We start from the raw sequence: 27,989 nt of genomic DNA on the forward strand, positions 1-27,989 counted from the left end.
GTGTGTGTGTATATATCTATCTATCTATCTATCTATCTATCTATCTATCTATCTATCTATCTATCAACGTGCCGTTTTGTGAAAACTGTTTGTTTATTGCATTTCACTCACCAAACTGTTGTCATTATCCTTCCTGGTCTGATGTCACCACAAGCCATCCTGTTCACACACACACATACAATGGTACCAAAACTGTTCATACAGTTACAGTAAGTTCAATATTCATAATTCTATATATTACTGTAAAGTTTTTTAAAAAAAATGGGCACAGTTACAGTTCACACATGGCTAGGAGAAACAAAAGATGATTCTGCCAGTTGACATACCTAAAACAAAATATCAATTGAAAAATCTTATTTGTAGGCAATATTTGTGGGTGGTTTAGGAAGTACAAATATAGTGTTATTTATTTCTTAGCAGACACCCTTATCCAGGGCAACTTACAATTGTTACAATATATCACATTATTTTTTACATACAATTACCCATTTATACAGCTGGGTTTTTACTAGAGCAATCTAGGTAAAGTACCTTGCTCAAGGGTACAGCAGCAGTGTCCCCCACCTGGGATTGAACCCACAACCCTCCGGTCCAGAGCCCAGAGCCCTAACCACTACTCCACACTGCTTTCTTACTACACTGCTAGTAAAGTGTAGTAAGAAAGCAAGTTGGTAGTAACAGCTAATGTAGAAGGCTAGAGCTGGAGAGAACGTTTTACACAACAGAACATTGCTATAGTACATAATTCACAATAGGGCAGACTTGGAAGTTGAGGCATGAATGAGAACACAGCCTCATCCACAGTGGGTGAAATCACAAACCCTGTGAATGTGAATAAGCAGAGTTTGAAAGTGTAATCTTGCATCTCTGGGACTTGGGTTACCACTGTGTGTAAGTGCAGACAGCTGAACTACCTGTAACAGCTGATGCTGGGAGAAGGTATAGCTCCTTACCCAGAGGGATAACTGAAAGATATTGGAGAAGAGGATTGAACTATGTGAACTACCATCTGTGAGTACATCACTACCATTGTGCATACATTATTGGAATTTTGGGGGGAATTCACACAGCCTTTTAAGAGTCATTGGCAATTTTCTTTCTGAAAAGAGAAAAAATATATATTTTGGATATTACAAAACTAGAAATAAACAGATAAAGAATAATTACGAGGCAATTAATTCAATTCCTAAGTTGTTTATTTCAAGTTTTAAAACTTCAATAGATGTTTATTCTCCTTTCAGAAAGAAAAGGGTGCTAATGACACTTTGGGGTAAATCTTTGTAAGGATATGAATGTGCACTTCTTGAGAGTTTTCAAAATCTTGAGGTGCCTGACTGGTGATAACCTGTACAGCCATGGCCAAAAGATTAGCATCACCTAGAAGTTTAGGATTGAGACATAATTAAAAACAAAACAACAAAAACTATATGAACATAATTGAGGTCTTTTATTTAACATCATAATCAAAGAGACTACTAAATGATATTGCAAAAGTCTGCCGGAAGCCATAATAGTAAGTACTACACAGTATTTCATGTTAGATTTCGAAATGCCACATTTTCAGTTTTTGTCAGTTTTGCATTAAGTATATAGAAAACTACAAAGCAGTATGTAATTCAATATTTTAATGTATCATTATTCAGCAGGTTTCATTTGATTTTACAAAGCAAAATTAGTTAATTCTATAGGGTGATGCAAAACTTTTGGTCATAGCTGTACATCTATAGAAATGCTTATCCAAATTACAATTTCATAAGGCCACACTTAACTTTTTACATGTATTACATGAATATACATGTTCATAATTGGGGGGGTATAGTTTTTACTTGTTTTCTCTAAATTTAGCTCTACTTTAAATCTGTCATATTAGCACAGTAGTATTAAGTAGTTAATTTCTTACACATTTTAGGAACACATCTACTTTAATCCTTTTAGTTAATGTTCTAACCCCTGTTAATGTTTAGTGGCAAAAATGAGTGTTGTCACTCAGGCCTGTTTGGTGTGGAGTGGGAGGGGTGTATCCATTAGTAACCAGCTAGGATAGAGGCGTATAGAAGAAAACACTAACCCTGAAAACTACAAACACTTGGAGCTTTTAGGATTTCGATTTCTGTATAAAGACTGAAACCTGGCATATACTAAATGGTTACCGGGTCAAGTGAAGGTGAAGTACCAAGGAAGGGTAAAACAGAAATAGAAAGAATATTTCAGCATGCAGAGTCAGGCCCTAAATCAGGTGAGAAGACATTTTCTGCATGTGTTTTGCAAGATGTATGCATCTATTCTGAGGGAAAACTCTTCTGTGTTCTACTACCTAAATAAAGGACTGCTACTGTGCAAATTATTTCTTAACCTGGAGAAGAATTGTGGTGGTTTTGTGATGTCAACTGATATGCACTTGGTTCTACTAAGACCACCAAAATCATTGTGAATACTCTTTTGGATACATTTCTTTTAAGAAAATGTAACTAGAAGTGGGTATGCGTGTTGTTTCAATACCCATCTTGTAGTATGGAAAGGCTAAACATAAATACAAATACAGTGTCTTGTTTTCTTTCAGAAGTTTTCAGTTAGTCTACTATTGTGCTTTTAAAAATAAATATGCGATCTGGCCTGTGGGGCCGAACTGAGACAATTGCATGGATTGGAAGCCCTTTCTGCCACTTAGAGCTGTTGTTCCAGGCCATTTTATAATGGTCTTTTTATTTCTGTAGGCCTGGGTCCTCATTCATTTCAGGCCACAAGTGGAATAGGTTTGCTGGTCTTAACTAATATGACTTTAAATACAATTGAAATTACTAACTGTAATGTAATCTGTTTCCCCTTAGGAATGGCTTTATCCACAAAGATGTACATTTACTAGTACAATTTCAAGTCCTCGGTATGTGGATGTTGACAGTGGAATTATAAGGTAATTCCTACTTATGGTAAAATTCATGCAGTGTCTGGAAAACAGTCAAGCGTGCTCGTTTGAGTCTCTCATCTTATTTATTCATTTGTCTTAAAGTTTATCCAGCACTGTCACTTACAGTGGAGGAAAAAGCCCTTTGTTTGTGGAGTCATCATCTTGTTTGACCAGGTCTGGATTCTCCCAAACTCAGCCAGAAAGCAGCATGGAGCTTATCTTCCGAAATTCTGAGACCAGGAAACGTGCCCTTGAAGAAAGCCTCAAGAATGCTCAGAGTGCAATACAGCATCAGTCAAACAAACTGGGGCAACAGCAGACAGAAGTCCTCACTAGTGAAGCTACTATTGACACTCTGTTAGCACAGCAAAAGGTAAAACAATCTTTAAAAACCCTAAAGGAGACTAAGGCAGGAGATGTGGGCATTGCTTACATAAAATGATCTAAAAATGTATAGCTATTTATTTGCACGCCGAAATTACAGTATTGTGTGTTTGTTTCCCAATTAAGCTAAGTTTGTGAATATCAGTATATATATTGTGCATATGTAGTGTCTAGTCTTGTGCTCAGCAAAGTGTATTCTTTGTAGAAGGTAAGTGTTTGTTGATGCTGGTTCAAAGACTTGTGTATTGCTACAGCCACACTGCATGACATATTTGTTTTCTTTGTTAAATAGTCAGTGTGTCCACATTAGGGCCATGTTCTGAAGCAAGTACAGTATTACAGTATTTCTGAGAAGAACAATTCCGATTTAATGTTTTTAAACTAGAACAAAACAATAATTGAGCCACTGTCACATGATCTAATGCTTAAGTGTAATCTTTTTTTTTTGTTGAAAGAGTGAAGGTACATTTGACTTTCTGATACAAAGCAGGGCTATAATTGTTTTGTTTTTTTTTTGTCATGAGATTTTCAACAAACCCCTGATCACCTTAAATAAATAAATATTAATGTATGGATCCTGCAGTTACAGTAAGGTCAGAAGCACTAGCTTTACTCGGTGAGTTACTGTTTATCCTGTTACTAATTAAAACACAGTTGGGTTGTAAAGTGGACAATCATGGTTCATGTCTTTTGCAAAACATTAACTCACAGCATTTTCTGCAACCACATTTTTTCAGGCATATACTCGAGCATTACTCCAGTTCTTTTTTTAAACTCCATTTTTCTTAAAGGCGAAATTTCATGTTAATGTTACAAAACTAGGTAACAAACAACTTACGTTTGGTTAAGAGTCCTTAAATTATATTAGTAAGTGGCTGTGTTTTTTCTTCTTTAAGAAAAAAAAAAAGTTTAAACCCTGGAGTTAATCCTTTTAAAATGTTTACCTTTATTTCCTAATAGTTTCTACTAAAGTGGCCACACTAACGTATTTTTATAACCAGGTATTGGAATTAAAAACCGCCCAGATAAAAGAAATGAAATCTAAATTTCCTTCAGCTGGCAAGATTGACATTTTGAAGCAAAGTGAACTGGAGAGAAGGTAATATTAAAAATAAAACCAGGTCTAATTTGTTGGTAATGTCAATGATAGAACTGATTTGTCTTTTATGATTTTTATATATATATATATATAAAAAAATGTTTTTTCATTCTTAACAGAATTCATTATTTGGAGCAAGAAACTGACAACATAAACTACAGATTGGATCAAGCAAGACGAAAATATTTGACCCCAGGTTCTTTTTTGCTCAAAACTGAGAATATACTTCCAACGGTAGGTTATAATGACTTTGTCATAAAATAATCAATAATTGCTTAATGAACCAAACTACTGTTCAGGGATAGAATAGCATGTCTACTGAACACATGCCTGAAATACCCATTTCAGGTACATCAAGGTCATATCCAGGTGTATTTACTTTATACAATTCAAAACAAATCACTGCTTAATGTACTCCAGTATTTCATTTAATTGTATTTACTGTATTCACAGGATAAATACAAACTGTCTGCAGATCTTATTTGTGACCATGAAACGCTGGGGTCCATAGTCAAGTGCAATGAACAGATGATGGAAAAAGAGAATCTCAAGAGAGAGTCTGAGCACTTAGGTGGCAGAAAAGTAATTGACTTCAGTATATGTTTATGATATCCTTAAAATGTATTTATTGAATGGGTGATAGCTGCTCTTTTATGGTTTGTTGTGCACAACTTTCTTCCATAAGTATAAAACACTCAATCACAAGGTATGTAATACTAACCCCCACCCCATTCAGGAAGTGTGGGTCAAATTTACTAAGCATTTATTCCAGATTTTTTTTTGTTTGTTTGTTTGTTTTTTTCTAAAAGGAAAAACAGTATGTTCCTGTTTCAAAAAGTTAAAATAAATAACCCGGTATGTTTATTTAAGAGCTCCTTCACACACTGTATTTGTTTATTTGAGGTTCTGTAACACTACTGGTTTGGTTTTCCTAGTACATGCGTGTGATGGGGTGCAGCCTATTTTGTGGTGGTTTTGTGTTTTTTATATTGTTTAGAGTGAGTTTGGGGTGTGGTTCAGTGAGTTTGTGTGAGGAATGTGTGGAATGTGCCTGGGCTAATGAGGTGCGAATTGCCCAATTAGCCCAGGCACCTGTATAAAAGGGAGTGGTTGGGTATGTTAGTTGGTGAGTGTTTGTGAGAGTGAGAAGACCTGTGTGAGAGAGTGAGTGGTTCTTTTTGGTATAGTTTGTTTAAAGGCTGTTTTTGTGTTTGTCCTTTTGGTTGGCCATTGTGCCTTTTGTTTTGTGTATTTTGTTTAATTAAAAGTCTTTTATTTTCCCTGCACATCCTGACTCTGAGTCTCCTTACCTTGGTTAGTCTGTCACAATGTGCTACCAACTTCTGAATTTGGTTTGGTTTGGTTTGTGTAGAGTTTGTTGTGCGTTCAAACTTTTTAAGCTTACCTGAATTCAAACTTGAAACGTGTCTGTGGTGATTCTTTTTGTATAATGTGAATACACCTGTATATGACCTTGTGTCTAAAAAGTCCAAGCCTCTGAAGGTCAATACTTACAATTACTTAAATAACTTTGATTTGAAAGTACATATTAACAGATTTTCAGACACAGATACTCAGATAATTATACAAAAGTAAAACACTATTTGTTGTAATAGACTTGTTGGGGTAAATATAACACTATTTTGCTCAATATAGTTTCTTTATTCATTTTTTATAAATGTGCTCCTCAAATTGTTTAACTGTAGGTAATGTTTTGTTTTATACCAATAACATACATGTATTTATCATTAGGAGAAATACAGTTTCAACATTAACCAACGTCAACTTGAAGAGAACCTTCAGAGGAATTTAGAGATGACTGGTCTGTCTTTAGAGAAAGATCAGCTTTATAAGGTAAAGAAGAAATCAATCTAAATTGCATTTTGAGCTGCCAATCTACAAATAATATCCTCCAATGTTTTTATAAACAAAATTAAATTGCCAATATCTTTAGCCATTGTATTCAATTTTTCAGTCAGCTTAAATGTGAAATGCAGCTCTTAATTGTGCAGAGAAATAGGAGAAAAAATGGAGTTTACAGTTTCAAGTCTGCATCCTTTCTGTTTCCATTCCATCTCATGAGGTGCAATAATGTAACATACTGAGGGTTTTGTCCACACAGCAAGCCCATTACAGTCCCTATATATATGACGACTACATCAGGGTAACAAGACAAGAAACCTATAACATTTATTATCCATCCACTGCAGTGCCAAGGATATAGTGGAGGTGCCTGTTTATCTGCCTGTCACACATTTCTAGGTATTTGTGACTGGATATTCATTTATTATGGCTTTATTTTTCTTTATAGTGACACATTGACCTCTAGTGTGGTATTTAAGATACAGCTAAAGTCTAAGATGAGGTAATTTGAATAATAACTAGTTAATATTCAAACATTATTTAAGACCAGAAATTTACAACATTGGCTAGCTAATGTGCAGACTATCCAAAACACCTTACACAAATTAACTAGGTAAATTAACTAATTGCGTTTCAGCTAGGTTCTGTGTTACTGTGTTCTGTCATTCTTTGGATCAAGTTAGATTGCGCAAGATGAATTAACTCTTTCATGGTAGTAGTATTACAAAGCTGCCTCTGCCAAACTGTAAAAGCCTCACTTCATTGAAAGTTAAAAACAACAGAACAGAACTGAAACACAGCTGCATTCTGTGCTGTTCTGTTGTTTTCAGTTAAGTTCTGTTACCAGCTGCATCCATTCCCCATATGAATATTATGTTATTTGCTTTGTTTTGGTTCACAAAATAAACATTTCTAGTATATTCGTGTTTTTCCCCCTCTCTAGAACTGAAATTGTTCCTATTTAATTGTATTTACTCTTTTCACAGGATAAATGTGAACTGCACCAGTCTGTCCAGCAATTGTCTGCAGATCTCAATTGTGCAGAGAGAGACAAGGACACACTGGGGTCCACAGTTTCAAGTCTGCATGCTGAACTTTTTCAAGTCAGGTGCAGTGAACAGAAGTTAGAAAGAGAGAAACTCCAGCTAGAATCTGAGCTCTTAGGAAGCAGAAAAGTAATTGACTTCATTATCCATTGTAGGAGTATATGCCTGATATATATTGAATGGGGAAAGCCGTTTTAATAAAGCCTGTATTATGGTGTGCAGTGCATCCTATTTATAGGATCTGTAATTTTGTGAAAAGAACAAATTGTTTAACTTTCTACCTTGACTATAAAACCCTATCACAAGATAACTAGTACTAAAAAGACCACCCATTCAGGCAATTTAGCATAATAAATCAGTTTTGTTTTGCAGATCAATGAAGACATGTTACATGAGTTAATGTCGCTACGACAAAAAATGTGTTCTTCTGAGGAGACTAGTGTCCATTTCGAGAACGAGAAGAGGGTTCTTACAGCAAGAATCAAAACTCTGGAGACTGACCGACAACAGCTGATCAGCCAAAAGGACTTGCTTCTACAGTCACTTAAAAAATCAAGAAGAGAAAACAACTGTGACTCAAAGCAAGAACTGGACAGGTGAACCAGCCTATTTCATTTTATGATTTAAGTTTTTTTTTTAAAGTGGGCTAGATTCTCAGAGCTATTAATTCCAAATCTTTATTAGCGCATTATTTTCAAGAAGGAAAAGTACACAATAAAGTTACAAAACCAGAATTAAACAACCCAGACATTCATTTTCGTGGCTTGTCTAAAGTAGTTTTTTTTATATATATTCATTTTTAGACTATTTACCATTCGTAGATGCTAAATAAGTAGTGAAACAACATAATTCCCAACTTTTCCTTGGTTGATCTGTTGTTTCACTGACTGGGCTGAAACCTATTTATTCTGCCATAATGCTATATGTTTGATGAAAGTACCTCCTTTCCCGATTCGCTTCCTGTGTTTCCAGGTTTTAGGCAGCCACCAATTTCTTATAACAGGTGCACATACTTCTGTTTACAACGTTAATGCTTTCGTGTTTTTTTTTGTGCTGGGGTGTTGAGTAACTCTGCTATTTGTTATTTTTCAATTTATATATTACTGTTTTTGTTTGAGCTACACATATTTGTGTTGGACCGTGAATTATGTTGAATGATAACAATTACATACAACATACTTAGGCCATCCTGTTTTTTTTTTTTTTGGTGTTTTATGAATCCAAATTTTGTTTATTTGTGGAAACTCTTGGACTTTTTTGTTTCTGTCATTTTATTTATCAGGTTAAACCCAAAGTATAAAGTGCTGTTTTAAAGTCCCTCTGAGTCAGTTATAAATGTTATGCAGCTGTACATTACCTGTAAAACAGGGTGTTTGTTTTATTTTATTTAGCCAATATAACATCATTGAGACTATTGTCTTATGGTCCTAGAAGAGAATGACATCCTGCGAGTTACCACACACACATCCAATAGTTACATAGTGTGATAGGAGGTAACATTGTAGACAGTGAGTCATGTAGTAATGAGCAGATCATGAATCATTTATTGATCGAGTAATCACATATGTCCCATATGATGAGAAATTGTACTGATATTTTACTTGAGATATTCAATCATTTTTACATTTAAAATGATAAAATACCAGAATGAAGACAGCTGTTTCAGAAAAGGTATTACAAATTTGTAAACTGAGGTTAAAGCTAGGTCAAAGCTATATACTCCAAATCCTCATCAGCATTATTTTTAGTCTGATTTGAAAAACACTATTTAAATGAATAAGAAACAACTCAAGGCTACTGTGACAGAGAAAGAATTAATCTTAGTTATAAATCTCCCTCCTGACCTGTGAGGGCGCTGTGTAAAGGGAATAGTGTGCCCCAGACTGGATGGTCTGACAATTAATTCCAGGGAAAGGTGGAAGTCGGCCATCTAGAAAGAGGGCGGGGCTACGGTACACCAAGTCATCGCCCCAGAAGGGAAGCGATGTGGCAACCGCGGATTGGAGGAGAAACAGTTGCACTCGCTAGCCAAGGGGACGTGCCTGATGGTACAAAAGGGGATGTGGCTAAGCGATCTGGTTCTTTGTTATGGTTTCGAGCGAACCAAAAGGAGAACAAAAAACGTTGGGTGTTTAGTGTTTTGTTAGTTTGTCGTGTCTAATTATACTTGTTTGTTCTTGTTAGACGGCTAACACGATCCACAGCTGTTGCTTAAGGCCAGCACCAAACCCGGACAACACTTCACCACTATGCACGAATAAATTGTATTTCACCACTTGCACGTTAGCACTCACTGTGGACTTGTGATCATGTGTGTGTCTTGTGCGTGTTTAATACTGTGTTTATTTTTTCGGGACTGTAACCCGTGTTTAACAGTGCAGTACACATTGCTGTGTATCGCCTGGGGTTATCATTTGCGGTCATAACGACCTGGATTATAAACAGGATCAAATTAAACATTGTTTGGACCGTGAAGTTACGTGTTTGCCATTACTTGAGCACTGCATCAACTCTACACCTGTGCACTGCAACCCACTTTGCCACAGCTAGTCACAAGCTCCAGCATCAACTGTCTGAGTTGTTTATTTCTGGTTTGGTAACTTTATTGGGTGTGTTTTTACTTTGTCGAAATATCATGCTTATGACGTTTTGAGTAAATAGCTTTGACAATCTTTAAGTGTTTAATGAAAGCCTTGACTTCTGTCAATTACGGGCTAATTTATAATATTAAATAAACTTAATTTAAATAATTTAAATAAACTTAATTGAGCCAAAATGGGGAGGGGGCTTCATTAGAACAGGGGGGTTTGACAAGGGTGTTTCCCATACGTTTTCATCACCGCTAGAAACTAGCTTGTATTTCAGTAGGTTGATCTCACAGATAATATCAACTTTATTGTTTAGAACAACATCAGAAGTCCAATCTTCAGAGGTAAAAGAATGTGTTAACTGTAAAAAACTGAAGGGAGAACTCTGGGAAGTTAAAGAACAGCTTGCCATTCACCAGCAACCTGCTCAATATATCATGCAAAGTTGTGGGGAAGCCATGTGCACTGAACCAAAGCTGCCAGCTGCTGAGAAGAATCGGGTAGATGCTGAAGAGAAGGTATGTATTGGGCATGCTGTCCCCAGTTACTTTTAAAATCACAACGTTAAGGATTGTCAAAATTCCATCTTGTGTACATACAGATGGCATCACATGCATAAAATATATGACACAATTCTAAAGTAAAAAAAAAAAGTTTAATAACAGTTCCTGTTTTTAGTTTTGTAATTAAATGCCATGCTTGGAGTGTCTCTTATTATAACTGAAATCATTTCGCACAGTTTGAGCAGCAAAAAAACAAATTGCAAACTGCATGAAATGATAGACACCCTACATGTATTAACTTTTAGAATATGATTTTCTAGTGCAAGAAAAGCTTTTATGGCCTCTATGAGGAGCAAATTTGTTTTATATACTGTTTATTATTCATAGTGCTAATAAATAACCTATTTTATTGGCAATTGGGCCATTTCCAGGGTAGGATTTATATCCAAACAAGTAAGAAGTTGCATATCCTGGCTCAGGACTTGTAAAGTTAGTTATTGTATTGTAAAAGTATTGTGTTATTATATTGAGCAATGCAGTTGTTCAATTAAATGAACTAATTCCATCCAATTTGGTATCTGTGAGACGTTCAGAAAACAAAACAAGACATTTGATAGGTGGGGCATCCCTAATTTAATGTATTTTTTGTATTATTATTATTATTATTATTATTATTATTAATAATAATAATAATAATAATAATAATAATAATAATAATAATAATAAATTCCATTTGTGTTTTCTTAGACCAGGAAACTTTTACTTCAATTTGATGAGGTACAGAAAAGCATAGAATACTTGGCAAGTCTGAGGCTAAAACTTGAACTGTAAGTATGGATTTCATATGGTTTTCAAAGAGCATTGTATTTTTTATTTTAATGAAGCATTGTTACAAACAAAGTAAATATAGCAACAAAAATACAAAAAAACACATTCAGTATAGAAGCTCTAAAAGTTTATCTAAGCCGAGAAACCATTTGCGTCCTGGTTGACTGACTTTTTTATTTTTATTGTTCAAGTATTTAAGTATTGTTTATTTCGCATGTTGTACTTATTTAAAAAATCTGTGAAGACTTTTGGATCTTGCTTTCTTGTTTTATCTTCCTCATTCCAGCAGTGGCATGCGGTCTTCTGTACTGCACATAATGTGACCGTTAGTCACAGGGCCTCTACTAACTACTAACATCCATTGTCTGGTTGTTGCTATGTAGATAGTTCATAGCGACCTACTGTAGGGGCTGACAGGGTAGTGTCACGGCTCAGGCTGGCTAACGGCAGGAATTGGACTCAGAGACAGAAAGCTGCAGTTTAAGCATGTATGCACAAATACAAACAGGAACAAACAAAACACAGCACGAGGGCCAAAATAAAAGGTTTAAACAAAAGAACAACAGACTTGTAGGCCAGGCATTAGCCGTCACTACCCCGATGAGTTACGTTACAAAGGCTTTCTGGCTCCTTTTAAACATGTGGCTACTCCCAGATTAGCACCAATTACCCAAATGGGAAATGGCCACACCTGTGATTGCTGGCAGGGATAGATTTAACCCCATCCCTGCCAACCTTACATTCCCACACATACACTATATACATTAAGAGCTTTCGCCCTGCCACAGTACCCTATTGTACAAAAAGTAAATTATTTTTGGCATCCACCATCTTGTGATCTTGTGGGGAGTCTCTGTGCATAGGAAGCACACAAAGGGCCCTGTGCAATGTCTCCTCCGATATCCCCTTTCTGGAAGGGTATAACCAATGTACATATCAGTTACCCAAGTTTCATTTGACCAGTTTTGTAATATTTACAATCATATTTTACTTTCAGAAAAATTGGTGCAAATTGCATTTTGGTGTAGAAACCTGATCCACTGTGTTTTGTGTATTTGAGTAATTGAACTTCCACAAATAAATATTCAGATATATTTGTAATGTTTTATAGATGTTACGATTGATTTCAGAGTGGATACCCATGAGTAGGCTTACTGGCCACTCTGGCCAAGTCCCTATACTATTCCAAAATGTTTGAGTGTTTTTTTTTTTTATTTCTGTCAGAATATGTATAGTTGTAACTCGACAGTACTTGCACACTTAAGTTGTGTCTTCCTTCTTTTGCTGTCTTCCACAATGAAATCCCTGTGGTCACAGGCACATTCTTCTGTGGTTTTTGTGTGTTGGCATTTTTGTACATTTCACCACAATTCTGTTTTAAATCCTCTGTATCTTAACTGTAATACAGCTTTAATTCCTGCTAACATGCCTCCATCCTGATTGTAATCTCGTTTTAAATCTTTCAAGCCAATTCTCCAATAGAAATGTAGGAATGTGCTGTCACTCAGTAGTTGGGGCGGGTTTAAAGTATTCAGAACAAATCAATGATAGATACAAGTTAGGAAGGCGGGACATTGCCTAGCAGCACTGGGAAATGTATTTATTATTATTATTATTGTAGTAGGTTTTATTTTTTAAAGGGAAAAGGTTAAAGCCAATGTGAATTGATTAACCATTTCCACTGTTTTTCTTGTGTTTTCCAGTGTTTATTGGCTATCCACCGACTTCATTTTTTTATCGGTTAAAACCGAAAATCAGAAGCCCTAAATATAATGTCCAGCTGATACAAGCCATCTGCTACAAACTATCCAATGCCAATAAATGTCCAATGCATATGGCTGTATCACATCAATATGAGGTTCTACTATATATTGTTATGTCCTGAGTTAATTATCTTACACTGCTTGTCCAAATTAGCTGTCTAATAGACCAGTGTTACACAACAGGTATTAATTAAACACCATAACACTGAATTTTGTTAATTTAAGGTTAGTGGAGAAAAATAAAAGAATAATCAGTGAAAGTACGGACTGGGATGAAATAATCAAGATAATGAAAAAACAGAAGAATTTTCTTTCAAGAATGGTAAGTCATTGTATCGGTTCACTTAGATCAGGGGTCTCCAATCCTGATCGTGGAGGGCCGGTGTCCCTCCTGGTTTTTGTTGTAACTGTACATTAAATCAATGAATTGGATTAATTAAGCTTCTAATAAGCACTTAATTTGTCCAATTAAGTAATTTAATGTACAGTTGGAACAAAATCCAGGAGGGTCACTGGCCCTCCAGGACCAGGATTGGAGACCCCTGACTTAGATGGTATTAACCATTTAAAGAATATGTATTATAATACTACTACGACTACTACTACTACTACTACTACTACTACTACTACTACTAATAATAATAATAATAATAATAAAAGTCAAGCCCACCCAATGTCACCCTCCACTTTTTTTCACCTCACTGAAATGTCCCAGCCAGAATACAATGGCAATTAAGGGCAAGCTCCTGATCAAAATACATGTTCTTGTCACATTCCAGTGATAAAATAGAAGCCTAAGATTGGTAAGTTTACAAGTATAGTATACTGTACCAGTTGAATATTGTTAATGAATATAAATATTCTGAGTTCTAAATAAAACTAGCATATTTGTTGTATCAATGATTCTTTTGTGTGTTCATTCAGGAAATTAAAGAAATCTCTGACTATTTCAGGCTTCTTCACAATTAAATCTGAAGCAGATGGTTTCAGAAAGTACACCACTGAAGCCGGAGAGTCAGACCTGGTAGGTCTCTGTATATAATGTTGGAGACTGCGTGTTGTAATGCAGTACATGCAGCAGATATGTTTTGGAATGTAATCCTATTTGTTTTAATTTGTTTGCTTGACATAATATTTTTTTAAGTTTTGTTTATTTCAGCATAGCTTATAATTGAATTTCCACAAGTAGATATTCAAATGCATTTGTAATATTAGAGGGTGTTTTAAGATTTACATTTCCTGAATTACAGTATGGATAAGGATGTGAAAAAACAACAGTATTAGCACAACATAAAAGCAGTAATAATGATAGCACAGCACTACAATAAGCCTTTGACTTCTTGTCAGAATGTTTGTACAAGTTTCTTTTAGTGTTACTTACTGTACATTTTCTACCATTGAGTTTATAGTACGCATCCTCTATAAAGGAGGTATCTGCAAGTTCTGTCATGCAAAAATGTGTGTAAACGATCTACCGTGGCAAAAAAATTAATCATTATTCTCTTAATAACCCACAGTAAATGTATTCATGACCCTGAAATTCAAGGGGAATCACATGATCAAAAACAAGAACAGGTAATACACTTTTTGAATAGGACTATTGTATAAAAGTATTCAGTGGTTTTCCATTTGTTTTGAAAATAGCTGTGACCTAAAATAGTTCTATAAAAATATTGTAAACAAACGACATGGTTAGTTCACAAGTTCAATATATGCAAATTGCATAACACTTGAAATCTAATCTATCCATGATTACATTATGATGACGATTTATTTAACCATTGATTTTATTAACTTTTTTTCACTGTACCGCAAACCGGAACAGTTTTTTTCCTCCATTGTTCTTCATCATAAAAAAGCATAATTATTTATGTACACAAAATGCTGCTCATTCAAATGAAAATGATCAAAAATAACAGAAATCCGATATAATTACTTATCTTGCTAAAGGAGCTCAATGTTAAAGCATCACAATTGTATTTCTGTTTTGACAGCTAAGAACTCGCATTAAACAGACTAAAGAAGAAACAGAAAATGAAGATTCCAGTCAAAGGTAACGCATGACTAGATTATGCATGCTCGGATAAGCAGGTGTGGTTCATGTGATTTTAAAAATGACTGATTGTGTTCCCAGGAATCAAGCTTTTTTCCCGGGGCTGGCGCCAGGTTTTTGTGGACCCTGGGTAATGGACCTCCAGTGGTTCCCCCCCCCCCCCACCTTCACAAATATTTTTCTATGAAAAAGGTTTTCAAAATCAGTAGTCCCTTGCTAAACTGGACATGTCCTTTCAATACAGTAGTAAAATCAAGTAATTACCTGGAGTGCACTTTCTTTTTACTTTAGCCTACCAGTGACACAAATTAAATCATGCTGCTGCATTTTACACATTACTGTACAGTGTGCAAATAGTAAAAGATAATTTTTTATTAAAACTAAATGATTTTATCTAATTTTCTTTTTTTTACCGTAGCCTACTTACTACAAGATTAACAGAAAACAGAACGCACACATTACAGGAATAATCATTTTTAAATTTGACAGTGAGCTTAATGCATTTTTTTGTAGTCTTCCTTGTGTTTTTGACATCCAGATTTGGAGGTTCGGCAGGTTTAATTTTTGATGGTTTAAAATCCTAGAATTATAGTAGGCTTTAGACGTTATGATAATAATAGACGTTATGATAATGAGGTTCAACAAAACACTTGATTGTTGGAAAGTAAATGTGCCAATTATAGAATGTATTTAATTGTATAATTGTATGTCGAGATCAGCCAATAGCTTTCGGTTTTACAAAGAACTGGGGATGATGGAAGCTAATAGGGAGTGAGAAGAGGCAGGACTAAGGGAACAGGGTGCAAGCAGGAAAAGAAAAAAGGTGGAGAACTAAAAAGTTTCACTGCACTGCACGCTTACAGTTTAGTTTAGTTTAGTTTAATTTAGTGAAAACTAAATGTTTCTAGCCCTAAAGGCTGTTTGAGTAAGATAGCTGGTACATAAATAGTACAATATGTGTGTGGGCTTGTCAGGAGGTGAGTGGTGTGGGAGTGATTTGAATGCCCAAACAGTGGGGTATTATTAATAAGCAAAACAATAGGGGTTGTCCCCACTACCAACAATGGTATTGGGGACGTGGGAATTGCAGGTCAAAATAAAAGAGGTAAACAAAACATTCCCAGTAAGGGTACATGTGGGGCGTCTTTCAGACGTGGTGTCTGCCTCATGGGTTTCGCTTGTCCCATGGCAGTTATACTGCAATTTTGCAGGACCGTTTTGACGAGGGGAAATCCCCCTCCACGTTAAAGGTCTATCTGGCAGCCATGTCAGCTTGCCTTGTCAAAGTTGACTCCCCAGGGGCTCACGTCCAGGTGGGGCAATTTTTGAAAGGGGCTTGACGACTTAATCTGTCTGTGAAGGACATTGTTCCTTGCTGGATGCTAAACGTGGTGCTTAATGCACCCATAAAGCCTCCATTTCAACCCCTGCATTAAGCTGAGCTGAAATTGCTATCTTTTAAAGCGTCTTTCTTGCTTGCTATCACCTCCACAAAGCGGGTGAGTGAGATGCAGGCATTCTCTATCGCAAAAGCCTGCTTATTTTTTACAGAGGCCAGGACAAAGGTCATGCTCAGTACCAATCCTGCCTTGTTGCTGAAGACTATCTTGGCTTTCAATGTCAAACAGTCTGTGGAATTGGAGGCTTCCCATCCACCTCCTTTCCAGTCTGACAGGGAGCACAGCTCCATACGCTGTGCCCAGTTCGGGCCCTGGTGTATTATGTTGACAGGACAAAAAGTTGGAGGCTGTCTGAACAGTTTTTGATCTGCTATGGGTCAAAGTCATGTGGTCAAGCTCTGTCTAAGCAGCAGCTGTCCAAGTGCTCCCTCCAGAAAAGCTCATTGCCCATCCTACCAGGGGCCTTGCAACATCGTGGGCTTTATTCCAAGCTGCATCTGTCAAGCACATATGCAATGCGGTGGTGTGGGCTACTTCCCATACCTTTACTAGGTTCCACAGGCTAAATGTGGTGGATCCTCAAAACCCTGGTTTTGGAACTATAGTTTTTAAGGGTGGCTTCCAAGTCAAACCTTACAGGACAGACACAGAGGCTTCTACCTCAATTTTTCACCCTTGCTAATGGTGGCACACAAGGTAGCCTCTCGGCTTAGCCTTGTAGCATTTTGGTCATTCTGCAATCATGCCCTTGCGATGACTTGGGTACACTCACCCATTCAGTAATGGTTACATGTCGTACTTCTTAGGGAATGTTAGGTTATTATCATAACCCTGGTTCCCTGAAATAGAAATGTAACCATTAACCTTCAAGGTTGCCGCGACCATTATTCGTAGCAGGCGTGAAGGAAAAATGACGCTGAGATCTGTGACGGCTGTTTTTTTGATCGTTCCGTGGTGTGGTCACGACTGCGTCACGGACTCAGGGAGCAGCTTTGGTATACAATATTCAGGATTTGGGTCTTTAGGAGGTAAACATCCATTCAGTAATGGTTACATTGGTTACATTGCTTTATAATGTACATTTATTTAAGAGATGTCAATATTTGAAATATTGCTGTACTGGGTCTGCATGTAACAAGGTTATTGGAGTGGGTTTGAACTACAGCAATTTGGTACTAGCGTTGAAATACCTGCATATTCCAAGCCAAAGTATAATATAAGAAAAGGGGGCTGTGACTTAAATTACTAGTGCCAGTAAGATGTAATACAATTGATTTTCAAACTCTAGTTAGCACACTGTTTTGGTTTATTAAATAAAGTAATCTTGATGCTTTTTTAGATTGTTTTAAAGGTGGTGACAAGAGTCTAATATAGTTTAATGAATAACAAACCTTATGCATCAAAACAGACTTTTAAAAAAAATATTACTAATGAATTGTGTATAGGCCAATATTTGTTGGCCTAGAAAAAGGTACCACACAATTCCACAATAATTTTGTTTTTGTTCCACAGATTACAGGAAACTGTATGTCGACACGAGAACCAACCAAAAACATGTATTGCATATACCGAGAATAAAAACAACGCTGAAGGTAAGTTAACTTTAAAATCAAATAGAGTATAAAATGATGAAGACAAACTGCTGCTTTTTACTGTTACTGTAATTTGCATTGTCAGTCACCTACCACCTGTTTCTGCTTCTCACCACAGAAACAAAACTGCAGTGAAACTAAAATCTAACATTACATAATTATTTTTATTTCACTTTTTTTTTCATTTTGAGGCTTTTGGGGAAAAGACACACAGCTACAGCAAGAGAAAGCCCAAGAACTTCAAGAAGTGTCAACGTTAACATTGAGCAATGCAATCAAGGTGAGCCTCTGACTTACTGTATTACACCCACACCACACTGTGTATGCTTGGGACCACTCAATTTCTCATATACAAATATTTCATGTAACAATGCGGTTGATAAACTGATATAGGTCAGATGGTCTGATTGCAGTTAGACCACGAGAGAGTTTGAACTACAATACATGATTATGTACTATGAAGCTGCCACAGCAGGTATAGCATTGAAATATCAGCATGAAATTGAAATACAAGAAAAGATTTTCAACAGAAAAAGGGTACTATTGCTAGTGCTAATAAGAGGTAATGCTACAACACTGCAGAGCTGTATACAGGTCTAGAAATTATAACGTCCCTCAAAAATACAGACCACTCTAGTAGACCTAGTATAGGAGAAATAACAGCAGACCAGTAAACTAATCTGATATAGTAGTATGTATGTCTATGTTTCTTTATTTTTCAGACACTGAAACTATTTCATTAGACATACTAGGGTGGTCTACTGGTTGAATTTCTAATCCACAGTCAACCACAAACAGTTTCCATTGCAAATATATATCTCTTGTTATATAGACATTAATATAACAACCTCTCCCTGGGTGAAACTAGATTACCAGTATGCAAATGATGGTTAAAGGTTGTTAAGATTGTTAAGGTTGATAAACATAACAAAGGACTGTTGTGTTTTGACAGAAGTGGCACAGAAGTTCTTGTAATTTCCTAGTAGTACAGTAAACAGAATGGACGTTCCTTAAAAGTGAAACTTCTAAGAAACCAAGGCAGTTCCTTAGAAGTGAAACTTCTACGAAACCAAGGCAGGTTTACCTTACAGAGCAATTAGGTACAGGTTTAAAATATTATAGCTATCACAACATATGTATTCCTCTATTTTCAGTGATCATTAATTTTGACGAGGGGAAATCCCCATCCACGTTAAAGGTCTATCTGGCAGCCATGTCAGCTTGCCTTGTCAAAGTTGACTCTGTCTCCCCAGGAGCTCACGTCCAGGTGGGGCAATTTTTGAAAGGGGCTTGACGGCTTAGTCTGTCTGTGAAGGACATTGTTCCTTGCTGGAGGCTAAACGTGGTGCTTAATGCACCCATAAAGCCTCCATTTCAACCCCTGCATTAAGCTGAGCTGAAATTGCTATCTTTTAAAGCGTCTTTCTTGCTTGCTATCACCTCCACAAAGCGGGTGAGTGAGATGCAGGCATTCTCTATCGTAAAAGCCTGCTTATTTTTTACAGAGGCCAGGACAAAGGTCATGCTCAGTACCAATCCTGCCTTATTGCCGAAGACTATCTTGGCTTTCAATGTCAACCAGTCTGTGGAACTGGAGGCTTCCCATCCACCTCCTTTCCAGTCTGACAGGGAGCACAGCTCCATACGCTGTGCCCAGTTCGGGCCCTGGCGTATTATGTTGACAGGACAAAACGTTGGAGGCTGTCTGAACAGTTTTTTATCTGCTATGGGTCAAAGTCCCGTGGTCAAGCCCTGTCTAAGCAGCAGCTGTCCAAGTGCTCCCTCCAGAAAAGCTCATTGCCCATCCTACCAGGGGCCTTGCAACATCGTGGGCTTTATTCCATGCTGCATCTGTCAAGCACATATGCAATGCAGCGGTGTGGGCTACTTCCCATACCTTTACTAGGTTCCACAGGCTAAATGGGGTGGATCCTCAAAACCCTGGTTTTGGAACTATAGTTTTTAAGGGTGGCTTCCAAGTCAACCCTTACAGCACATTATTCTGGTGACTTTCTAAAGCACCAATGTGAACTCAATACTCCTCTCAAACATGTTTGATCAAGTAACTGTCTACCCATTAACCTGTTAAGAAATATCATGGAACAAATGTGGTAGAACTTACACCCACTTAAGAGCGTTGCATCTAATCAGCAACAATAGTTCATTTGTTAAGACAGCTGGGAAAATACCTTTCTCTCTTTTTCAATGGAACAAATAAAACAATTTGCAGCAATGTTGGGGGTAAGGCGAATATTGTACTCTATTGAGGACAAAAATCTGCTTGTCATAACGTTCAAGAAAACGTGTCCTTATGTGTCCATTAAAACATACATGCTTTGCAGATATAAAAACTAGAGTATTAGCGAACTGTGCTGGAGTTTCACATTAATGCATGCAGTCTATATTTCCAGGACATTGAAACGTGGAGAAAACAAAATAAGAAAAACCTTGAACACCTTCTCGATGAAAATATCTATCTGAAGAAGGAAGATCAACTTAAAGTCAATAAGGTAAATATGTGCACGGTATAATACTTTGAAGGCATTGATTGAAAACATTTGGAAAAATGTTTGTCAAAACATTTGTCATTAAATTTACAAAGTTTGTTTTAGTATTTAACACACAGCAGTACTTGGCAACTGACTGATTGAACAGCATTTGTGTGATTTTAAACATAGTTTTACCTTATAATAAAAAGTCCATGTCCTCAATTTGTTATAAAATCCAAAAATTGATCTTCTTTTAACCAAGCTGTGCTGTAAGCAGGTGTGGCAGGGTGGTGGGCAATTCACTGACACAGAGGAGACAGAACTTTATTTGTAACGCCGCTCAGGCACACTGATTTATTTTTACCCTCGGAGGGCGCTGTTGTCCGTGACCTGAATACTGGCAACAGTAAACAGGACCACGGGGTTACCAATACTGGTATACAGTCCAGTGCACATACAACTGCTCAAAAAGAATAATGAAAACAAAAGGCGAAAGGAAAAGGGAAAATAAAACACAGTAATAAAACAATAAAACAAAAGTGCTGCTTACACAGTACCCCCACTGCTGCTAAGCCGGTCAATACAGGCCTCCGACCTACGCTCAGCTATCTATTTCTATACACTGGGGTGGCCAGAGTTCCCCGTATAACTACACACATGCCCTCGGGTACGTAATTATTTATTTTATTCTTTTGTTTCTTTTAAGGCAGGCTGTCTCACTCAGCCGTGCTTACCTGTTTTTTGTCTACAATGACATCTTCCGCCAGCGTCACTGGGTATCCTCTCTCTGGCCACCCGAATGCACAACCAAGCGCAGTTTTTATGGGCTGAGCAATCCCCCAAGGCCCGCCTCTCAGCCACTCAGAGAGAGGGGAAGCCCACACACCCTCTTCCCCACCTCTCCGTGTCACTGCCATGACTGACAGGCGGATCCTGCGAGACTGCTGCCCTCTTCCTGCAGAACCATGGACACACCAGATAGTCAGCACAGATCTCTCCTATTACAGCAGGATATGCAGCCTTCAGTTGTTTTTTAAACCTGCCTGTGTTCCTAAGGTTAACTTAGGTTATGCACCGAAGAACCCTGAATAATTTTGTTTTCCACGTATAACAACAACAAAACAAAAAAACTTCTAGAAACTTTTTGGTATGTATAACTTTTGACAGAAGCTGCACACAAATCTATTGGTAGTTATGACAATAAATGTATTAATTGTATGAAACCCAATATTGTAGCTACGGTTTTATAAAAGTAGGCAATTTTTTAGGTACAGAAAAAAATAACATTATCACACTCTTTGAATACAATAGGAGCTGCCTCAATGCACACATGATAATGGCAAACTCTGTTAATTCACAGGAAAGCAGGAAACCAATATGTTCCTGCACTTTGCAATGGAAAACACATTGCTTTGTCAGCATAACTGGACACTATGAGCCTCTCTGGCACCTGTTTATTGGCATTTGACTGTGTCTTATCTGTGCACAGCAGTTAGTTCAATACCTCGTCAGTGTTTTGTCCAGGAAGTGTCATTATTACAGAGCTTGCTGCAATAGAATGCTATCCCATACACATGACTGTCTCTCATTTGTTTTTTAAATGGGCCCCTGTGGGTTAGCATTTTATGGCTTAAATGAAGCCATGTTCTGTTCTGTATTATGCTTATAGCATGATAGGGATGTTGTTTTTGAGGCACTGATTTTCATCTTCTTCCTCTTCAGGGGCCTGTTTCTCTGGTCACATGGCAAAACCACTTCAGCAAAGGGATCCAATTATTGCAATGACTTCTTCTCTAATAGAGTTATTAGTCCTGTTTTCTGTTCTATGTGTCTGAATATACAGGTAGTGTGCAAAAAATGGGAACACCTGGGTAAATGAGGGACACCAAGTATATTGAAAGCAAAAGCTTCCACACAGGTGTGGCTCATGTGTTAATTAAGCAAATAACATCCCAGCATGCTTAGGGTCATGTATAAAAATGCTGGACAGGCCTGGTTGCCTATAATTATGGTTAGCATGGCTGGAAGAGGAGACCTCGGTGACTTTGAAAGAGGGGTGATTGTTGGGGCGCGTTTGGCAGGAGCTTCAGTGACCAAGACAGCTCAACTTGCTGATGTTTTACGAGCAACGGTGTCTAAGGTGATGTTGGCATGGAACTCCGAGGGAAAGACATCATCAGCAAAGGGCAACAGTGGGCGGAAGCGCATACTCCAGGATCGTGATATCCGTGCATTAATTCGAAGTGCAAGGCAAAACAGGCGAGCAACTGCAGATCAATTGACTGCAAATTTCAACCTGGGGCGCGAGCAGCCAGTTTCATCAAAAACGGTCCGTTAAGAACGGGATACCATAGTGGCCCAATGCCCTATTAAGTGACTTTACATTGGTGTTTCCATTTTTTTATCCACTACCTGTAGGCACTGTAATCTGCAGTTCGTTAAAATGTGTATTCGTTATTGGCTGATAAGTTTGATCGAACTAGAAAGCTGCTTTTTCAATTCTTTGATTTTCTTAGAACAGCATCTGTGTCGGCTGCCATTATATATGGTTATGGTTCTCGTTCTATTAGTTATTTTTTTTTGGTAAATATATATATTATTATTATTTGTTTATTTAGCAGACGCTTTTATCCAAGGCGACTTACAGAGACTAGGGTGTGTAAACTATGCATCAGCTGCAGGGTCAATTACAATTACGTCTCAACCGAAAGACGGAGCACAAGGAGGTTAAGTGACTTGCTCAGGGTCACACAATGAGTCAGTGGCTGAGGTGGGATTTGAACTGGGGACCTCCTGGTTACAAGCCCTTTTCTTTAACCACTGGACCACACAGCCTCCTCAACAATAAAAGAGAACAAGAACCACTTCCTGAAACACTGAATAGCTCACCTTGCACTTCCTACTTCTTTTGAGGCTCCCACTCATCACGCAAAATAAACAAACTTTTATTAATTTTCACATATAATATTCTCAGAATATCAATTGGATAGCTGATTCTCCTCTGATGACTTTGCCTCTTTTTTTCTCTTCTAAAATCTCAGATATCCGCAAACTCTTTAACACCTCTCCCACCCCCTCTTGCTCCAACCCCTACACCCACTGCATCCCCTACTAACTCACCCTCCTTCTCCACCTTCTCTCCCCTCTCAGACTCTGACCTCTCCTCCCTGCTCCAGGGTCACAAACCCACCACGTGTGCCCTGGACCCCCTCCCCACTCACCTCTTTCAAGCTGCTGCTCCTGCATTACTTCCCTTCATCTCCTCCCTTCTCAACAGCTCTCTCCTTTCTGGTCTCTTTCCCTCTGCCTTCAAACAAGCCTCTATCACTCCCCTCCTCAAAAAACCTACCCTGGAACCCACCTCCCTCCAGAGCTACCATCCTGTCTCCCTCCTACCCTTCCTCTCCAAAACCCTCAAGCGGGCTGTACACCACAAGCTCTCTGCTTTCCTGTCCAACCACCCTCTGCTCGACCCTCTCCAATCTAACCTGGCGTGGAGCAACCTCCACACCTCGCCCTCTCTCAACAGAAGTCCCCCAAGGGTCAGTCTTGGGTCCTCTTCTGTTCTCTCTCTACACCCGCTCCCTGGGCCCCCTCATCGCATCCTATGGTTTCTCATACCATTTCTATGCTGATGATGCTCAGATTTTCCTTTCCTTCCCCACCTGACTCCACCATCCCCTCCCGTATCTCTACCACAGATATCAGGACTGCCCAGTCCCTGACCATCTTCCGGCACCTCCTCAAGACTCACCTCTTCAGACAGCACCTGTAGAAACTCCTCTTTTCCATCTGGACACTTATCACTCTTCCTTAAATGCGCTTTACTTGCTCTTATCTGCTCCCTATTTTATTGCATTTAATCCTGTACTTTAGAGTACTGTAATATGTCAGTGTCATTTAATATGTAGTACTTTGTATTTAATTATATCCTAATGTAACTATAACTGACACTGTTATCTGCTCCGTTATTGAATTGCATTTTGTCATACTTGTACTTGCTAGAACCGAAGTGATTGTATTTTATCTTGCTCTTAATTGTATTAATACTTGTACTGTGATTCTTGAAATGTATTTTTGTTTACGACTGTAAGTCACCCTGGATAAGGGCGTCTGCTAAGAAATAAATAATAATAATTTATCTAATTTCAGGCAGCATTTCTTATTTTATTTTACTATAACATGCGCTGTTGGTTTTGGATTTCTCTTGTAAGGTATACTTGGAGGCATGAGAAACCATTGCATACATTTTATTATGAAAATGAAAATAGTGTTTTGTCTGAAATTGTGCAGCATTTGTCCATATAATGTGTTAAAAAAACAAAGTTGTGTTTGTTCACAGATTACTGCCCTAATAATTGAACTGAAAAATATAAGGAAGGCCTACACTGCAGTTTTGGGGCATTGTGACAGCCCTGAAGATACAGAAGCTATAAACTGGATCAACAGATCAAAACTTATAAAGGTCAGATTTTACTAATCTGTTTTTCTTTACCTTTGTTGAGATACGACCACCACAGTGTTTAGGGATTATTTTCCAAAGAGCAACTGCTACGTTAGAAACAAACAAAAAAATCCAGGTAAAAAAATCCAGATAAAGGTAGAGTTAGGCAAAGAAAAAGGAGTTAAATTGACAGTTAAAGCTACTTACAGTACTCTTGTAAATGACGTATCATAGCCCATTGGTGGTATTTAGATGCTCCCTTGTAAAAGTTGACCATAGTAAAAGCATTTCAAAGAGTAATAGCAAGCAATGGCATATTGTAGCCATGGCAAAACACAAAATGACCAAGCCAATTTACTGTGTTAAATTAAGACAAATAATATGGTCCCTTTTGTTTCAGAACTGCATTGACATTATAAAAAACAATGACGAGAAACTAAATTCATTAACTCGAGAAAAACGAGAAATTCAAGAGAAAGTTGTGCAAGGACAGCTGTTTGTGATGAGAGAGGAAATAGCAGTTCTGAAGGCTGTCATTCACAGAAAGAATAAATCGGTATGTACTTAATATACAACAAGTTCTGAGAGAACTTCTTGAGCTGAATAACGCATCTCTTCTTGTAATCTATCTTGCATTGAGTTAGGGTTGTGCGTGTGTAGTTAACCTTAGCGCTAATGAACACTAACACAGCCTTTAAATAAAGTCACTGTTTGCCTAAAATGTGGTTCCCATAGAGACATAATATATTTTTTTTTTCTTTTGTTTAGTTAACAGCACTGGCAATAATGACAAAACTTCTTGAAGAGAAATGAAGGTCTTATCGAAGGTATTCACATGTGTATTTATTGCAGCATTGTGCCTCAAAAAACCTGTGTTTACAATACAGTATTTGCTAGTGTGCAAGTGTAACCACAGTATCGAGAGAAACCGGATTAAAATACAAATTAAACTATGCACAGGAAAGAAAGAATATACACGACTGACTAAAAAAATGATAAATGTGATGCAATTTCTCTCAGAATGCACAGGCCAAGGATATTCTTTGGGGTAATGAACCCACTTAGTAGGATATTCAACTGGTAATAAAATAAATATTATATAGAACAGAAGTGTATATAAGGTTTTTCTTGTTTATTTACTTACTGAAACTTATTTATGTACTGGGTACATATTGTAACATTTAGAGCAATGAAACATTTAGAACTAGTATTGCATACATTTTAATAATTTACCGTGGTTTGCTATGTAGCCCAGGCTTGATTTTTAAACAGAAAGGTACTGTATGTTATAATTTAGGAATTTTTGTTTCTGTACTGACCTTAATTTACAGTAGCTCCCCATATATGCTGTAGCTGTATTTCTTGCTCAACAGCAAGTTATTTGTAGAGCTCAAATAGAGGGCTGTAAGGAAACCTCCTGTGCAGTGAGAGTGGATTCTAACACTCATCGAAAGTTTGAAAAAAAAAGTCCTCAAAGTTCCATGGTTTCTATTTTGTAAGCTGTCTTGAGGATTTTTCCTTCCTTGTTTTTGGTGTATTTTTTTCCCCCACAAACAATCTGAATGGAATGTTCTTTGGTAAAGCCTTTTTTTAACAGAGGAATGCTGGAAGTTGTAATAATCCTCTTTTTACTATTGCAACTCTGTATTTATTGTAAATCTCTGATTAACTACAGAGTACATCAATTAGAATACTCAGTAACTACTATAAAAAAGGATAAATGTCAATTAGGTATTTCTTTAACCCACAGCCAAATTGACAGTTGACAATATGTCCTTGTTGCTAGTCAACCTGGCATAAACATTGGATCTGTGGGAAAAGCAGAATAACAGATATTTCATGTCCTCCATGACAAACTTTGAGTAGACGTGTCTGTAAGAGCAAGATTGACAAAATGGAGGAAAAAATGTTTTGACTGTCCTGTCTTGTTAATTGAAAGGGTGTGTTACTAATGTATTATCCTTAAAGGGATTTCACCTACAGAATACAGAACTTTGTTTTCAATACATATTGTTTAATTCCTATAATTGTATACCATACTGAATTTTGCTTTTTAATGTTTTATTTTCCCTAAATAACATTATTCTTTTCTAAACAGGGCAAAAAGAAATAAAAAAAAACCCAGAATGAGCCAAAAAGTGAAAAATCACATGGCTTCGAACATGAAGACAATTAAGAAGTTAACAACACATCAACATTGGAGGGCTGTTTATTGTTATTAAAATAAGTCTATCTCCTGCGCTGCTGTGGAGTGGTGGGTGTTTGGGGTTGAGGGCATTTAGAACCAATTTGAAGAATGCCATCTGAGTTGTGTACCCTTGAAAAAATGCTGATTTCTTCCATTTTTAATGTTACCTAGATGATGGAACCCTACAAGACAAATGAGAGTTTATAAAATTGATTCTATTATCATTATCAATAAAGTATAATCAAGACTTGAATGACTCATGATTAAAACTTAAACTGAATTGAACATTCAATGATTCCATGATAAAAAGGTTATTATGTATAAAGAACCCATTAACGTGAGGCACATAATGGATCCACTAGCATAACGGTAGTCAGAATAACCAGCCTTGTTACCCGTGTACTGGGAGTTCACGTGAGCAGAACCCTCTGCGATGTGCGGAGAGGGGCTTGGGGGTCTTCTCAGGGGCGTGTCTCACTGAGCAGCTGACACCCCATATTTATACAGGCAAGTTTTGCATCTCAGATTATCACAAGGTTGAAGCAGTCAAACAGCGGTTTGCATTCTCAAGCCATCATGAGATTACCTGTGCACTTTCCACTTCCACCCTGTGGGAATTGAGTTATTTCAGGCTAATTCTTAAGATCTGGACTTCAGGCATCAGTTCTCTTGTTTTACAGCAGTTACCCTTTGTGTCACCCCTAACATTGGTTTTATCAGCAACTCAGCCAGACAAAAGCAAAGGTCATTTACATACCAATTCTTGCAAATATCTGTCACCATATTTCTCTTCAGCACTAATTTTCGAACGTTGTTTTGAAAATAAATATATCTATGGTCCTAT

At 37.3% G+C, this 27,989-nt stretch overlaps 1 protein-coding gene across 4 annotated transcripts; it reads left to right on the top strand.

The window, feature by feature from the left end:
* Positions 1-1,831: 1,831 nt before the first annotated feature.
* Positions 1,832-27,392, top strand: LOC117421446 (GRIP and coiled-coil domain-containing protein 2-like). Of its 4 annotated transcripts, XM_059031928.1 has the most exons (22): positions 2,021-2,236; positions 2,829-2,911; positions 3,008-3,278; positions 4,291-4,388; positions 4,508-4,622; positions 4,842-4,970; positions 6,141-6,242; positions 7,238-7,426; positions 7,670-7,893; positions 10,202-10,403; positions 11,136-11,215; positions 13,205-13,301; positions 13,933-14,003; positions 14,497-14,554; positions 14,974-15,032; positions 17,945-18,024; positions 18,216-18,304; positions 20,436-20,534; positions 24,856-24,978; positions 25,358-25,513; positions 25,726-25,784; positions 27,056-27,392. In XM_059031928.1, exons 1-21 carry the CDS (start codon positions 2,213-2,215, stop codon positions 25,768-25,770), a joined length of 2,394 nt encoding a protein of 797 aa, XP_058887911.1. In that variant the 5' UTR covers positions 2,021-2,212; the 3' UTR covers positions 25,771-25,784; positions 27,056-27,392. The 4 variants fall into 4 exon arrangements, with proteins under 4 accessions (XP_058887924.1, XP_058887918.1, XP_058887911.1 ...); XM_059031935.1 differs by lacking the exon at positions 27,056-27,392 and having other exon boundaries at positions 2,020-2,236; positions 25,726-25,785; XM_059031938.1 differs by lacking the exon at positions 4,842-4,970 and having other exon boundaries at positions 2,022-2,236.
* Positions 27,393-27,989: the final 597 nt, after the last annotated feature.

This window comes from Acipenser ruthenus, chromosome 1 (genome assembly GCF_902713425.1).
Source record: "Acipenser ruthenus chromosome 1, fAciRut3.2 maternal haplotype, whole genome shotgun sequence".
Lineage (NCBI taxonomy): Eukaryota > Metazoa > Chordata > Actinopteri > Acipenseriformes > Acipenseridae > Acipenser > Acipenser ruthenus.

Excerpts from the sequence above, each read along its gene's own strand:
- LOC117421446 (XM_059031935.1), top strand. The coding sequence starts at position 2,213 with ATGCAGAGTCAGGCCCTAAATCAG. Across the intron at positions 15,033-17,944 it reads AATGAAGATTCCAGTCAAAG|ATTACAGGAAACTGTATGTC; the intron begins GTAACGCATGAC and ends TTTGTTCCACAG. Across the intron at positions 24,979-25,357 it reads ACAGATCAAAACTTATAAAG|AACTGCATTGACATTATAAA; the intron begins GTCAGATTTTAC and ends CTTTTGTTTCAG.